This window comes from Pantherophis guttatus, chromosome 18 (assembly GCF_059756535.1).
Source record: "Pantherophis guttatus breed Tessera chromosome 18, ASM5975653v1, whole genome shotgun sequence".
Classification (NCBI taxonomy): Eukaryota; Metazoa; Chordata; class Lepidosauria; order Squamata; family Colubridae; genus Pantherophis; species Pantherophis guttatus.
The window spans coordinates 8,395,047-8,411,313 of record NC_142080.1 but is presented as its reverse complement, the minus strand read 5'-3'; the positions used below and the strand labels follow the sequence as shown (position 1 = coordinate 8,411,313).

General features: G+C 47.6%; 1 protein-coding gene across 4 annotated transcripts in view; it reads right to left on the bottom strand.

The window, feature by feature from the left end:
• Nucleotides 1-450: 450 nt before the first annotated feature.
• Nucleotides 451-16,267, bottom strand: part of SIPA1 (signal-induced proliferation-associated 1) — a 55,149-nt gene continuing 39,332 nt past the window's right edge. The window contains exons 12-17 of one of the 4 annotated variants that reach the window (XM_087880964.1): nucleotides 16,030-16,201; nucleotides 14,942-15,040; nucleotides 13,956-14,031; nucleotides 10,899-10,980; nucleotides 4,403-4,444; nucleotides 451-2,693 (exon numbers count right to left, since the gene is read on the bottom strand). In XM_087880964.1, the coding sequence (XP_087737090.1) occupies nucleotides 2,541-2,693; nucleotides 4,403-4,444; nucleotides 10,899-10,980; nucleotides 13,956-14,031; nucleotides 14,942-15,040; nucleotides 16,030-16,201 (624 nt within the window). In that variant the 3' untranslated portion in view covers nucleotides 451-2,540. Of the gene's footprint in view, nucleotides 2,694-4,402; nucleotides 4,445-10,898; nucleotides 10,981-11,099; nucleotides 11,224-13,955; nucleotides 14,032-14,941; nucleotides 15,041-16,029; nucleotides 16,202-16,267 lie in introns of those variants that run through there. The other 3 variants (XM_060694350.2, XM_060694352.2, XM_087880966.1) reach the window with 3 other exon arrangements.

The following is a 16,267-nucleotide window of genomic DNA, read 5'->3' as shown; positions in this document are numbered from 1 at the left end:
TCTGTCGCAGCTGGGGAAGGGAGGAGAGGAGAGGAGAAGGGAAGGGAGTCAAAAACTCAGCCAAGCCGAAGGTTGAGCCCACTTAATTACATGGCCGAACCCAACCGCTAAATACATAGCAGGCCAGGCCGGCGAGTCTGAACAAGCCAAGATCTGCGTTGCCCTGGGGCGTTGGGATGCAAAACCCCAGGGAGGGTGCCAAAGCTGGAATACTGAGATGGGGAGGGGGTTGAGGAGGGGCTCTGGGCCCCACACAAAAGGAGGGAGGGGGAAGGGAGGGAGGGAGGGTGGGGTGGGGGAAGCCGGGCTGATCGTCTTTCCAGATGGAAGTCCTGCAGAGGGAAGTCTTAACCATTGTTGGTTCATCCTGGTTTCCCTTTGCCCTCCCTGGATTGAACAACCCCCCCCCCAATTCCGGGGTCCCCACAAGGATGAGAAGGGAAGCAGAAGTGGAGCTGTGAATGAAGACTATTTATTGCACGAAGAAGAGGGGGAAAATCTGTACATTCAGTTCAAATGCAGCCCTTGGCAAAGGCCGGACAAGGAATTCACGCCTTCCTTTAACTACAACTGGGAAGGGGGAAGGAAGGAAGGAAAGAGGAGGTGAAGAAGTTGGAGGGGAGGAAGGGAAGGAGAAGAGAAAAGAACAGAGAGGAGAGGGGAAGGGAAGGAGGGAGGGAGGAGAGGGAAGGAAGGAAGGAAATAGTGAATGGAAGAAGGATGGAAGGAAGGAAGACAGGAGAGAGACAGAAGAAAGGAAGGAGAGGGAATGAAGAAAGTAATGAATGAAAGGAAGGGAGGGAGGAAGGAAGAGAGAAAGGATTGGAGGTGAGGGAAGGAAATAGTGAATGAAAGAAGGAAGGAGGAGAGGAGAGGGAAGGAAGGAAATAGTGAATGAAAGGAGGAAGGAAGGAAGGAAGACAGGAGAGAGACAGAAGAAAGGAAGGAGAGGGAATGAAGAAAATAATGAAAGGAAGGGAGGAAGGGGAGGGAAGGAAGGAAATAGTGAATGAAAGGAAGGGAGGGAGGGATGAAGGAAGGAAGAGAGGAAGGATTGGAGGTGAGGGAAGGAAATAGTGAATGAAAGAAGGAAGGAAGAGAGGAGGAGAGAGAAGGAAGGAAATAGTGAATGAAAGGAAGGGAGGGAGGGATGAAGGAAGGAAGAGGGGAAGGATTGGAGGTGAGGGAAGGAAATAGTGAATGAAAGAAGGAAGGAACGGAAGGAAAGAAGGGAGAGGAAGGAAGTAGTGAAGAAATGAAAGAAGGAAGGAGGGAAGGAAGGAGAGGAAAGGAAGAAACTAAATACTGAAGGAATGAAAGAAGGAAGGAAGGGAAGAAGGGGGAGGGAAAGGAAAATAAATAGAAGAGGAAAGAAAAAAAAGGGAAGGAAGGAAAGACGGACAGACTACAGAGACACAGAAGAGCTCCAGAAAATGGGCCCCGCACCCAAAAGGGTCGGGGATATGAACAAAGAGGAATGGAAAACTAAGTTATGGATAGCACCATTTTGGGGTGGGGTGGGCTGATGCTGGGAGGACAAAATCCGGGGCAGACCAGACCCCGGGGACCTCACCCCATTCTACAGGAGCCTCTACAGGTTAAGGTGTACAGGTGAAAGGAAGAACCGGACAGGACAATATATTTTTTTGGGGGGGGGGGCGAAGGGGAGGGGGGGAGGTTAGTCCTATCACAGCTTTCAAAAAAATAATAATAATAATTCACAGTAAACTGAATCGGAAGCACGCCGTCCCGTCCCAGACAGTGCGGTTGGGGTAGGTTGGGGGAAGAGAAATGGAAGATTAAAATCCAAGAGGTTTCCCCAGCGTCCAAATCTTCGGCGGGAAACCCATTCCGCCTGGAAGCCATTTTGCAATTATTGCCATTTTATCGGTTTTGACCCCCCCCAACGTGTCCTTTTCCACGCTGAAGACACGGAGGGGGGGGGCTCCTTCCCCCAGGGGCTCGGCGGAGACCCCTGCAAAAATAATAATAATAATAAAATAAAATAAAAATCCGTGGCTGAATTTTGGCAATTTTGGAACAGGTTGAAGGCAGGCAGGAATCTCAGGTGACCCTTCTTCTCTGCGCCCCCAACGAGGAGGGTTTTGGGGAGGGCGGGCCTTTGACCCCAAGTTCCCAAACAACGCCCAGCTGAACCTGAGGACGGTGGCAAAACTAGGCGCGCTTCGAAGAGGCGGCGATGGGAGCGATGGGCCCCGAATAGTCGAAAAGCACTGACCAGACACATGGGCCTTTTCTCTTTCAATGATCCAACCCTCTTCGCCTCCCTCCCCGCTCAATTTTTGGGGGAAAAGGCAGCCCCCCCCTTTCCCCGCTCGACAAACAGGAGATAGAGCTGAACTTCCAGACAGATGCAAGGCTCTGCGAGTGGCGGGTTTTTTTCCCCCCCCCTCACAAACAACCACCAGCTTCTTGGATCTCCTGGTGGTGTCCTTTTCCCAAGGGAGAAAGTCGGGTGAGCCGTCCAGGGCTGGGCCAGAGAGGAGGTGGCTGGCTGTAGGGTGGGTGAGGATGTCCCCTCACGGGCAGTGGGGGCCAGAGGAACCTCCCCCCAACATCTGGGTGACCTGGCTGAGTTGGGCCGCGGCTGTCTCCGACGCCTCTTTCAGTCGCATGGTGTTTTGCTGGAGGGTTTGCATTTCGGCTTGCAGAGCGGCTTTTTCAGCTTTTTCCTGCAAAGGGGGGGGGGGAGGAAAGAAAAAAGGAGGTCAGAATGGGGATTGGGTGGGGAAGGGGCTTCATCAACCCCGTGCCCAGCCTTGAGGATAATAATCCTGGCTACGGTCTATTGTTCAAATCGGGTGGCAAAGTTTTCCCTAACTGGGAAAACGCACACGCCGAAAAATTTGGAGCTGATGTCATGGTGTTTTGTTAAGTTCAAAGGATGTTCGCCGATCAATCCTTTCCTTTAGCGGCACTTCCCAAATGGGCAGCTTTAAGATGGGTGGACTGCAACTCCCAGAATTCCCCAGGTTAGCAGGGATTCTGGGAGTTGAAGTCCGCAAGTTGCGAGGCTGAGAAACACCGCTATGAAATAAATAAGAATTTTTTCTTTCTTTCTTCTTCTCCTTCCTTTTCTCTCCATCCCTCATTCTCCTTCCTTGTCCCTCCCTCCCTCCTTACTTCCTTTTTGCTCTATCCTTCCTTCCTTCGTTCCTCTCTCCATCCCTCATTCTTCCCTTCCCTCCTTCTCCCTCACTCCACCTCCTTTTCTCTCATTCCTTCCTTCTTTTCTTTCCATCTCTCATTCTCCCTCAATCCTTCCTTCCCTTTTCTTCTTCCCTTTCTTTTTTCTCTTCCTCCCTCATTCTCCTTCCTTCTCCCTCCCTGCCTTACTTCCTTTTTGCTTTATCCTTCCTCTCCATCCCTCATTCTCCTTTCCTTCCTTCCTTCTCCCTCACTCCGCTTCCTTCTCATTCCTTCCTTCCTTTTTTCTTTCCATTTCATTCTCCCTCATGCCTTCCTTCCCTTCCTTCTTTCTTTTCTTTTCTCTTCCTTCCTTCCTCACTCCACTTCCTTTTCTCATTCCTTTCTTCCGTTCTTCCTTTTTTCTCTTTCCATCTCTCATTCTCCCTTCCTTCCCGCTTTTCTTCCCTGCTTCTTCTCTCTCTCCTTCCTTCCCTCACTCCACTTCCTTCTCATTCCTTCCTTCCTTTTTTCTTTCCATCTCTCATTCTCCCTCACTTCCTTCTTCTCCCCTGCTTTCCTTTTTCTCTCTCCTTCCTTCCTTCTCTCACTCCACTTCCTTCTCTCCTTCCTTCCTTCCTTTTTTCTTTCCATTTCTCATTCTCTCACTCCTTCCTTCCCTTCTTCCCTTTCCTTTCTCTCTCCTTTCTTTTTTCTCTTTCCATCTCTCATTCTCCCTCACTCCTTCCTTCCCTTCTCTTCTTCCCTGCTTCTTTCCTTTCTCTCTCCTTCCTTCCTTGCAAATTTGAGAAATATGCTTTGGAGAATTCACATCCCATTTTCTTTTAGGAATTCAACAGACTAAGACCCCCCCAAAAAAGAAAGATTTCTTGTGGCCTTTATGATTGTTTTAGTCTGGAACGTCCATGTGCTTTGATATTTTTAATTGATTTTACAGATACTCCTCGATTTACAACCATAACGGAGCCTGCCCATTGCAGTCATAAGTCATGACCGTCGAAAAGTGTGTCATCATGAGACGGACTCGATTTTATGGCCTTTTTAGTTTTTTTTCCCCCCAGCGGTCGTTAAGCAAACATACTGTTCACTAGGGGGCATTTTTGCCGGAAGATGGGAAGCAAATGCTGTTTTTTGGGGAAAAAAACATGATTAAATTGTGGTCTCATCACAGGATGTTGCAAATGGCTATAAATGGGGGGCAGTCATGTGACGGCGGAGGGGAGGTCATAAGTACCTTTTTTTTGGGGGGGGTGTCCGTCGTAACTTTGAACAATTTCTAAATAAAAATAAAATTAAAAAAAATAAGCCCGTACAGAATTAATTTGCAAGAAACTTGATGGTTTGCTAAACCAAGAGAAAATTAACAGGGCACTTTGGCATCCGAAAAGGCGCCAGAAGAAAAATTGGAAGGAATTATATAAGAAAAAAAAAAAAAGGGAGAGAGAGAGAGAAATGGCCAGAAACTGATTTTAACTAGATGTTAAGTCGCAAATCTCTGAATAGTCCAAGCCAAATTCAGCCTTTAAACATGCTGGGAACCTGAGACCATCATAGGAAATATTCACAAAAAAGAGAAAGGAAAAGTTTATGAGATAATGAGATAACCCCAATCTTTTTGCACTGACAAACACTTGTCTATAAAATAAAGAGCAATACAAAAAATTATCACAATGACCCAGTGCTGACTCAAATATTGCGTGGATGAAAATCAAATACGTTATACAGGTAGTCCTCGACTTACGACCGCAATTGTATCCCAAGTTTAGGTTGCCGAGTGAGAAAGGAGTTTTCCTCCGTTTTACGACCTTCCTTGCCACACTTGTGACGTGAATCACTGCATTTGTTAAGTTAGTGACATGGTTGTTAAGTGGATCTGGCTTCCTCATTGACTTTGCTCATCAGAAGGTCGCAAAAGCGGATCACGTGACCCCTCCCCCCCCACGGGGACACTGCGACCGTCATAAGTATGAGCCAGCTGCCCAGCATCTGAATTTTGACCACTGGGGAATGCTGTAACAGTCGTGTGTAAAGTGGATCGTTAAGTCACTATTTTCAGTGCCGTTGTATCTTCGATAGGTCACTAAACGAATGGCTGTTCAGGATAGGACTACGTAAATATACTACGTTATCTTTTTATAGAGAGAATAAATTCCTACCGTTTGCAAAACCAAATTCGCAACAGAATTGATTTGTTGTGATTTAAAATCAAGGGTCTGGGATTGTGACTCCGCCTACTTTAATGACATCATCAGGAGGGGGCTCTGTGACTGTCCCTTAACCCACCCACCTAGAGGTGGTATTGGTAGGCCTGCCCACCTGCCCCGGCTCCAAGTTGTGCTATTTAGGCACGTTTTGGAGGCTGGATGCCAGTGGTGAGTTGCTACCGGTTCGCCCCGGTTCGGGCGAATCTGTAGCAGCAGTGGCAAGAAGCTCCGTTCACCTACCCGGATGCTTCTGCACATGCGAGCCTGTAGCAAACTAAATTGAAACCCTCTACTGCTGGGCGCATGCGTGGAAGGTGTGCGAGAGAGCAAACCGCAAGTGCGGACAGCGTGTGAGTGCAGCGAACCGGTGCTAAAGGTAAGTAAAACCTACCCCCTGCGACCCACCGCCTTCCCCGAGATCAGCAGCAAAGGCTGACATGCAAACTCTTAATACTGACGGGATAAAAATGGATAAAACGACAAGCTTCGTTTTTTGAACCACACCCTGAATTCTTCTTTCTCCTGTTTTTTTTTTCTCTTCCAGAACCAAAATAATCTTATTTCCTGGCAGATTTTTTTGCATGACGTATTTCTGTTTTTTTGCATGGCGCTCTCTCTCTCTCTTTATTTATTTATTTTTTTCCCATTTGAAATCAGATCGAGGTCACTGCTTCTTCTTCTTTTTTTTTTCCTTTGCCCTGCTAGGTTTTTAGTTTTGTTTCTGTTGAAATGTTTTCCTTGTTTTGGGATGCTCGCCCACTGGCCACCCACCACCCGTCGGCTCCCACTGAGCCAATAAAATAAAATCAGGAAGGAAGGAAGAAATAGGTTGGGAGCAGGGGTGAAATGCTCCCGGTTCGGACCGGATCGCCCAATCTGGTAGCGATGGAGGCGGGTGGTTCGGAGAACTGGTAGCAAAAATCCCTGCCCTCCCCATGCCCAGCTGAGCTGCACGATCACATCAGAGGCTTTTTTTTTTTAACGTTTAAAAGCATTTTTTCTACAATCTCTTCGGCCGAAGAAATGCCTTTAAAAGTTAAAAAAAAAAAAAAAAAGCCTCTGATGATCATGCGGCTCAGCTAGGATCATCAGAGACTTTTAAAAGCATTTTTTTCTACAACCTCTTAAGGTTGTAGAGAAAATGCTTTTAAAAGTAAAAAAAAAAAAAGTTGGCCATGCCCACCCAGTCACATTACCCCCCCCCCCACCAAGCCACGCCACAGAACCAGTAGTAATGAATTTTACATTTCACCACTGGTTGGGAAGAAGGGAGGGAAGGAAGGTGAAAGTGAAGGAAGGAAGGAAAAAGAGAAGGAAGGAATGAGAAAGAAGGAGGGAGAAAGGAAAGGAGGGAGGGAGAAAGTGAAGGGAGGAAGGAAAAAGAGAAGGAAGAAGGTGAAAGTGAAGGAAGGAAGGAAAAAGAGAAGGAAGGAAGGAATGAGAAAGGAGGGAGAAAGGGAAGGAAGGAGAGAGGGAAGGAAGGAAGGTGAAAGTGAAGGAAGGAATGAGAAAGAAGGAAGGAAGAAGGGATGGAGGGAAGGAGAAAGTAACGGAAGGAAGGAAAAAGAGAAGGAAGGTAAAAGTCAAGGAAGGAAGGAAAGAAGGTGAAAGTGAAGGAAAGAAGGAAAAAGAGAAGGAAGGAATGAGAAAGGAGGAGGGAGAAAGGGAAGAAAGGAAGGTGAAAGTGAAGGAAGGAAAAAGGGAATGAAGGAATGAGAAAGAAGGAGGGAGAAAGGGAAGGAAGGAAGGTGAAAGTGAAGGAAGGAAGGAAAAAGAGAAGGAGAAAGGAGGAGGGAGAAAGGGAAGGAAGGTGAAGTGAAGGAAGGAAGAAAAAAGGGAATGAAGGAATGAGAAAGAAGGAAGGAGAAAGGGAAGGAAGGAGGGAGGGACAGAGGGAGGAAGGAAGGAAGGAAGGAAGGAAGAAAGGAAGGAAGGAACTACTCATTTATTTTAGAGCAGTGTTTTTCAAAACTTGCAACTTGAAAGACATGGGGACTTCAACTCCCAGAATTCATGCTGGCTGGGGAATTCTGGGAGTTGAAGTCCACGTATCTCAACGTTGCTAAAATGGAGAAAACATTCCCATTGCCATTTCTTAAAATGCCCGAGATTAAAAGCAAAATAAAGCAAGCAGAGCTAAAATCAGTTTATACCGACTTTGGGTTCCTGCAATTGGTATCATGCCCATATTCCGCTTTATTGTTATTGATATTTATTTTCTGTCGGTCCTTTTAATTTCTCCCTTCTCTTTTCCCAGGAACGCTGTTAACTCCAGCCAACCACAACTTCCTCTTGTTTTCCCCGTCTTCTGCCCGCAGGCTGTGCTTATTTTGTGAGTCAATTTTTGTGTGTGTGTGTCTCTCTCTCTGCAAAACTCTGCAATCCCCCCCCCCCTTTTTAAATATATTTTCCTTGATATGTGTCACATTCTGCCTTTGGGGCCCTCTCATATCTGGCTCTGATCTATTTTTGCATTCGTTCCTACTGCATTCAAGTTGTACCTCCCAAATCTCATTTCTAAGTATCAGATGCAGAATTCAAGACATTGGGAATCCCCAACTTGTGAAAGCAAGCTTGGGATTGTTCGTATATTTTTTGGGTATGTATCTGTGCGTGTGCCTTCAAGTCAGTTTTTTTTTTTTTAAATTCCTGGTGATACAGCCTAGACAAATTCCTGCAGTTTATGACTTATCTATTCTTCTAAGGCAGCTATTTTAAGCTCCCTTGGGCTCCGTTCAGACATGCAAATGCTAGCTGGGATGATGACATAGGCCAGTGGCGACTCTAAGATAAGTGAACTTCAGAATTCCCCCAGATTGTTGGCGGGGAAGAGAGGGAGGGAACTGGCCTGGCCCACCTGTGTTTTCCTTTCCGCTTCGTTGATCAACTGAAGCAAACAATAACATAGTTGGAAGGGACTTGGAGGACATCTAGTCCAGCCCCCTACTCAAAGCATAGAGGAGACTCTATACCAGTGTTGGCAAACCTTTTCGGCACCGAATGCCGAAACAGGAATGTGTGCGTGCCGGAAACTGGAAAAACAGCTGCCCGGTACTCATGTGCACGCCAGGAAGTTGATCTTCCGGTTTCCAGTGTATGCATGTGCACCTGCCACCTGGTTTTCCCATCTCTGGCACGCATGTGTGCGCGAAGCCCAGCTAGCCGGCACGCCGGAAAGCAATGGGCAACGGCTCTGCGTGCCACTTCTGGCATGCGTGCCATAGGTTCGCCATCATGGCACTATACCATTCTGGGCAAATGGTTGTCCAGTCTCTTCTTAAAAAACCTCCAGTGATGAAGCACCCACAGCTTCTGGTGGCAAGCTGTTCCACTGGTTAATAGTTTTCACAGTTAGGAAGTTTCTCCTTCATTCCAGGTTGCTTCTCTCCTTGATTATTTTCCATCTGTTGCTTCTAGTCCTGCCTTCTGGGGGCTTTGGAAAATAGGTTGGCCCCCCCCTTCTTTTGGCGGCAGCCCCTCAAATATGAGAAGATAGCTATCATATCACCTTCTCTTCGTTAGATTAGACCTACCCAATTCCTGCAACCGTTTATGGTATTTTTAAGCCTCTGCTCCTCTAATCGTCTTGCTTTTGCTCTTCTCTGCACTGTTTCTAGCATCTCAACATCTTTTTAATATCGTGACACGGGAAAGCAAAACTAGATGTCTATGGAGATTCTCCGTCATCCAGGTCACGATGGCTTTTTTCCAAGAGGCAACTGGACTTTCTGGTTTTTCTTTGAAGACGTTTCGCTTCTCATCCAAGGAGCTTCTTCCGCTCTGACTTGCAGTGGTGGGATTCAGCCGGTTCGCAGCACTTCGGGAGAACCGGTTGTTAACTTTCTGAGCAGTTTGGCAAACTGGTTGTTGGAAGAAATCATTAGGGGAGAGAACCGGTTGTTAAATTACTTGAATCCCACCACTGTCTGACAAGGATGGCGGGGAAGGGAAGGATTGATCCTCCTTGCAGACAGCTGGTCATTTGCATCCTTTTAGAGGGTCGTTGAGGCTATTTGAAGATTTATCTGTGTCCTCCGGGAATGGATTTCTGGAGAAAAATTGCAGACTACAGGAACCATTTAAACTACTCAGGTGACCCTGAGGACAGAAACCTCCAAGTGGCCTCAACGACCTTCTAAAAGGATGCAAAGGACCAGCTGTCTGCAAGGAGGATCAGGCTGGGTGGATTCACCTCTCCCGAAGAAGAAAATTTCCCCTCCGTATGATTCAAAGGGTTTAAACAAAACCCTGCTGGATTAAAGCAGAGAAACCCAGCAGTGACCTCAGGAGACATGTCTGCGTGTGGGCGAGCTGCAGAATTGTCTGGAAAAAAGAAGAACCTGGCTTTGGAGAGATTTGCAAAAAAGAAAAAAGAGAGAGAGAGAGAGATTTGCAGGGAAGGGACAAGATTTCTCAATTAGTGGCTTTTTTTAAAAAAACAGAGGAGTGCTCTGTTTAATTAAAGTTATTTCATGATGGAAGGACAGCTCCGAATGTTACGGCTCACTCAGCACCTCCTTCGAGGCCTGGCGACAGCCGGGATGAGTCCCTGCCGTTTTCCTGGCAAAGTTTTCGGAAGTGGCTTTCTTGGGCTGAGAGACAGGCCCAAAAGTCACCCAGGAGGCATCCTACGCTGAGGACCGAGACTATAAAAAATAAAAATTCACATTTCTGGCCTAAAAACTTGGATCACAGCATCCAAACCGGCTGTAAATCGGTCCCGCCGGGCCTTTGCGTATTAATTTCTAGGCGTTGCATTTTATTCTTTCAAATGGCGCACAAGAAATAAAATTAGCACAGTGGCCCGTTTTACGTCGCGTCCCGGAATGCACAAACGTTAATTGCAGGAATTGGGTACGTCTCGACTTGTAACCGTTTGTTTAATGGCCGTTCGAAGTTACAACAGCGCTGCGGGGGGGGGGGAAGGGACATATAGCCGCCCCTCCTCGCGCTTACGGCTGTGATAGCATCCCTACAGGTCACGTCAATAAAATTTGGATAACTGGCACCTGGTTTACGACAGCTGCCATATCCATCACTGGAAGTTTTTAAGACGAGACTGGACAGTCGCTTGTCTGAGATGGGATAGGTTCTCCTGCTTGAGCAGGGAGCTGGACCTCCAAGGTCCCTTCCGGCCCCATCCTATCCTATCCTATCCTATCCTATCCTATCCTATCCTATCCTATCCTATCCCAAGGTCACTTGACTGCTGAGAAGCTTCCCAGTGAACGCCTGACATCCAAACTCAACGGGGGCAAATGAATTTGCACGATTCGCTTAACAACTTCCGCAGTTCACTTAACAACCATGGGCGGAGATAGGTCGTTGAATCGGGTACCGGTCGATTTAACAAGCCCCCTCGCTTAAGGAGTGGAAAATTCCTCTTCCAATTGCGGCCGATAAGTCGAGAGGACTCCCCTGTTTCCCGAGTCTCCTCGTTCGAGACCTAGGACCCACCCATCACCCGCTGGGATTTTGGGTGGGTAGGTGGGGCTTCCTTTCCTCGCCTGCGTTTCTCTTCCTCACCTTCTGAAGGTCGTCCTGCAGCTCCTTCAGTTTGAGCTCCAAGTACAGAACTTTGTCGGCTAGGCTGAGCGCGTGCTGAGACCTGAAAACGGGGTTGGCAAGGGAAGAGGATTGTGATTGTGATCGTTGTGAGTCAATCTAGGCGTGCACAAACAAGCACACTCCAGGAACTGAGTCCTCCCCACCAGCGGGGCGAGCTTTCGGGTATGCTTTTTTTTTTTTTTTTTTTTTAAATCCCATTCTGGGCTGGGCCGTCTTGGAAACAGTACAGGTAGTCCTCGACTTGTGATGGTTCGTTTAACGACCGTTCGAAGTTACAACGGCACTGGAGGAAAAAAAATTTGATGATTTACGGCCTTTTTTTTTCACACTTCTGACCGCTGCAGTATTCTCTCCTCCCCCCCCCGGGTCACGTGATCAAACTTCAGATGTTTGGCCACGGATTCAGATTTATGACGATTGGAAAGTCCCCTTTTGCGACCTTCTGATAAGCAAAAGTCAAGGGGGAAGCCAGATTCGCTTAACGATGGTGGCAAGAAAAATCATAAAATGGGACAACACTCACTGAACGAATGTCTTACTTAGCAACATAAATTACGGGCGCAATGGTGGTCGTAAGTCGAGGACTACCTGTAACTAAATCAGGGGTAAGCCACCTATGGCAACTTTACAACTGTGGACTTCAACTCCCAGAACTCCTTGTTTGTGGAATCCCCAGGATCATGTGATCAAAATTCAGACGCTTGGCAACTGCTTCACACTTATGACCGTCGCTGTGTCCCAAGTTAACGCGATCCCCTTTTGAGAACTTCTGACCAGCAACGCCAACAGGGAAGGCAGGTTCCACTTAACGACCGTGTGACTAACTTAACAGCTGCAGCGATTCGCTTAACAACTGTGGCAAGAGAGGTCGTAAAACGGGGCAAATATTTACTTAGCACATGTCTCACTTAGCAACGGCAATTTTGGGCTTTTCAATTGTGGGTCGTTAAGCTGAGGACTACCTGTATTACAAAGCCACATTTTTTTACCTCAGAATATTTAGACTTCCATATGGAGCTGCACGCAGAAAAGTATTATATGGAGATTGGCTCCATGCCAAGCTTCTGTTTTTAGAAATGAACACCTCTGCCCAGGGGAAAAAAAATATATTATTGATATAAATAAATAATAGTAAGAGTTGGAAGGGACCTTGGAGGTCATCTAGTCCAACCCCCTGCTCATGCAAGAGACCTAATCTAGGGATTCGAACTGCCGAACTGCCGACCTTTCTGATCGACAAGCTCAGCGTCTTAGCCACTGAGCCACCTAGCCAGCTATAAATTTAATTTAATTTATTAAATAAAAATATTAAAGTTATGTTGAGGGCAGAGTCCACGAGGTGGCAGGGCTTAAAAGGTGAACAGGGTTAGGCTGGTTTAATCGCAGTTAGTCCTCGACATCCGACCACAATCGAGACCAAAATTTCTCCTCAGAAGTGAATTTCCCCCCATTTTTACAGCCTTTCCTGCTATAACTTTTAAGTGAATCATTTAAAAGGTCACGTGAAGTGTTAGTACCACTTTATAAGGCCACACCTAGAATCCTGCATCCAGTTTTGGTCGCCACGATGTAAAAAAGATGTGGAGACTCTTGAACAGTGATGGCTAACCTTTTTGCCATCGCGTGCCAGGAGGGGGGGGGCAGGGGAGGGTCGCGCGCGCAGGTGCCCACGCGCACGTTTTTTTCCTGTCCCCAGCCTCCAGAGACTCCTAGAGAGGCTCCTACAGACTCCTAGAGAGGTTCTGGAGGCTGGGGACAGCAAAAAACGTCACTTCCTGTCCCACCGGGAGTGGGGAAATGGGCCCTTTGAGCCTCCGTAGGGCCTCCAAGGAAGTGGGAAAGGCTGTTTTCGCCCTCCCCAGACTCCTAGAAAGGCTCTAGAGACTGGGGGGGGGGGAAACCAGGCCTTCCCCACTCCCCCCAGGCCCTCCAGAGGCAGGAAACAGCCTGTTTCCCTACTTCTGGTGGGCCCAGAAGGCCCGAAAATCAGCTGGCCGGTGCGCGCATGCGTCCCAGAGCTGAGCTGGCGTGCCCACTAATATGGCTCCGTGTGCCACCTGTGGCACGCATGCCATAGGTTCGCCATCACGGCTCTAGAAAGAGTGCAGAGAAGAGCAATAAAGACAATTAGGGGACTGGAGGCTAAAACATACGAAGAACGGTTGCAGGAACTGGGTATGTCTAGTTTAATGAAGAGAAGGACTAGGGGCGACAGGATAGCAGTCTTCCAATATCTCAGGGGCTGCCCCAAAGAAGAGGGAGTCAAGCTGTTCTCCAAAGCACCCAAGGGCAGGACAAGAAGCAACGGATGGAAACTAATCCATTAATCCATTAATATATAAATACATGTAATAAATAAATAAATAATCAAGGAGAGAAGCAACTTAGAACAAAGGAGAAATTTCCTGACAGTTAGAACAATTAATCAGCGGAACCACTTCCCTCCAGAAGTTGTGAATGTTCCAACACTGGGAGTTTTTAAGAAGAGGTTGGATAACCATTTGTCTGAAGTGGTGTGGGGTTTCCTGCCTAAGCAGGGGGTTGGACTAGAAGACCTCCAAGGTCCCTTCCAACTCTGTTCTTCTATTCTATTCTAAATTCTGAGAGTTGCAGTCCATCCATCTTAAAGAATGCTGGCTGGGGAAGTCTGAGATTTGAAGACCACCGATCTTAAATCAAACTGGCTGGGGAATTCTGAGAGTTGTAGTCTATCCACCCATCTTAAAGAATGCTGGCTGGGGAATTCTGGGATTTGAAGACCACCAATCTTAAATCAAGCTGGCTGGGGAATTCTGGGAGTTGTAGTCTATCTACCCTAAATCAAGCTGGCTGGGGAATTCTGGGAGTTGAAGTCCACCCGCCTTAAATCTACCAAGATTGAGAATTACACTGTTCTGGACAGAGTCTAGGAAAACGAGGTGGGCAAGGTCTCCATCCCACTTTAATTCTTCCTGTTGTATCTCAAGCTACACACCCACACAGTCTCTCTCTCACACACACACACTTCCTTCTTACTCATCAATGGCTTGTGGCTGACTGGCACATCTTTGGGTCCCTGTGCTGCCTTCTCGATTCTCCAGGATATGTTGGCCTAAAGTCACACAAACAAAAAGGCAGAGGTGAGGATGAGCATGATTATAAGAGCCTTGATGGCGCAGCAGACTAAAAGTGCTGTTAAATAGCACCAGCTGCCTGCAATTACTGCAAGTTCAAATCTCACCAGGCTCAAGGTTGACTCAGCCTTCCATCCTTTCGAGGTAGGTAAAATGAGGACCCGGATTGTGGGGGCAATAAGCTGACTTTGTATAAAAAGGAACACTGCTTGGGGGGGCCCGAAAGCCCTACTAAGCAGGTATATACAAAAGTATGAAGGCTATTGCTTAACGCATTGTAAGCTGCCCTGAGTTTCCGGAGAAAGGGTGGCATATAAATCGAACCAATAAATAAATAAATAAAATCAAGGAAACAAACTTTTGCAAGTAAAAAAATATAGCCTAAATTCCAACTTCTGGCATTTCCAGGTAGTTAACAAGGCAGGGGAAAAGCTTGGAGAGCTACACCGACCGAAGCCTCCTGTGATGCCACCCAGGGTGGCGAATGAAAAATCGGCCAAAACGGGCTGTGTGGAGACTCCTGGGAGGGGCAGAGCAGGCGGAGCCAGCCGTTCCTTGCAACTACAGGTTCGGTGAACCAGATGTAAAATTAGCACCCGGTTTGCCCGAAACCGGTTGAATCCCAATCCTGAGTTGTGTGACAAATGATGCTGCCAGTCACAGCAGGAAATACTAAGGCTGGGTTTGCAAGCAGCAGCCATTTTGAGATGTGAGGACTTCAACTCCCAGAATTATGGGAATTGAAGTCCACGTATCTCAAAATGTCTGCAGCTGCTTTAGATTGAAGGGTCAAGAAATGTTAAGATGGATGAAGGCAGCTCGGACCATTCCAAGGATCATCAATCCACAGGGATCCACCCAGGAAATCGATCCACTCCCGCCACTCACCTTCGCGGGAGAGAGCTTCCAGGATGTTGTTACAAGTTGATGCCAGATTGGCGATGGAATCCCATTCGTCTTCCAGGGACTCCCCAGCTTCAGAGAGGACTGTGGGGGAACAGGAAAGAAAGACTTTCACCACCAGTTTACTTGTACTGGGAGGGACGGGCTGGCCCCCAAGACCCCCAAGGAGCTTTCCCCTTTTGAGGGAAGGGGGAAAGAGAGGAAAGGAAAGGAGAAATGGAGGAGATTAGGAAGGAAGGAAAAGAAAGAGAAAGAGTGGGAGGAAGGAAGGGGAAGGAAGAAAGAAAAGAAGGGGAAAAGGAAGAGGAAGAGAGGGAGGAAGAAAGAAGAAAGGAAAGGGGGAGGAAAAGGAAGAGGGAGGAAGAAAGGGGAAGGAAGAAGGAAGGAAAGGGAAAAGGTGGAAGAAAATGAGAAAGGAAGGGGAAGGGAGAGGAAAAAAGGGGGAAAGGAAGAGGAAGAGAGGGAGGAAGAAAGAAGAAAGGAAAGAGGGAGGAAAAGGAAGAGAGCGAGGAAGGAAGGGGAAGGAAGAAGGAAGGAAAGGGAAAAAGTGGAAGAAAGTGAGAAAGGAAGGGGAAGGAAGAGGAAAAAGGGGAAAAGGAAGAGGAAGAGAGGGGGAAGGAAGGAATAAAGAAGAAAAGGAAGGAGAGGGAGAGAGGAAGGGAGGGAGGAAAAGGATGAGGAAGAGAGGGAGGAAAGAAATAAGGGGAAGGAAGAAAGAAGGAAAGGGAAAAGGAAGCAGAAGAGAATGAGGGGGGAAGAAAGGAAGGAAGGGGAAAAGAAGAGGGAGGAAGGGAGGAGAAGGAAGAGGAAGAGAGGGAGGTGGGAAGCAGAGAAAGGGAAGTAAGAAAGGAAAGAGAAAAGGAAGGAAAGGGAATGGGAAGAGGAAGGGAAGAAATCAATCCTCAAACACGACAACTTTGGGGAATCCTGACCTGCTTCGAACATCCCCATCGTAGCATGTTGTGCACCCCCACTTTCTCTGCCCCCCCTCGTCCCCCCCCACCCCCCCACCTTGATGCTGGGGCTGAGCTGGACAGACAGGAAAGCCAATGCGGAGGGCCCCACTTCCTTACTTTTGGTGATGGAATTCCGTAGCGAAAGCGTCCGGGGTAAAAATTTATTGCTGTCACTCGCTTCCAGAGGCGGCAGGGCCTTCTCTCCCGGCGGGGATGATGGAAAGCCTTTGGCCTCCTGAGCTACGAGGCCAGGCGTGTGATGGTTGATGACAGCCTCTCTCGGATGGTCCTGCAAGCACAACAAGGGAGAAAGAGAAGAGGCAGGTGAAATCTGAAACATGGATTGTTTGGACCA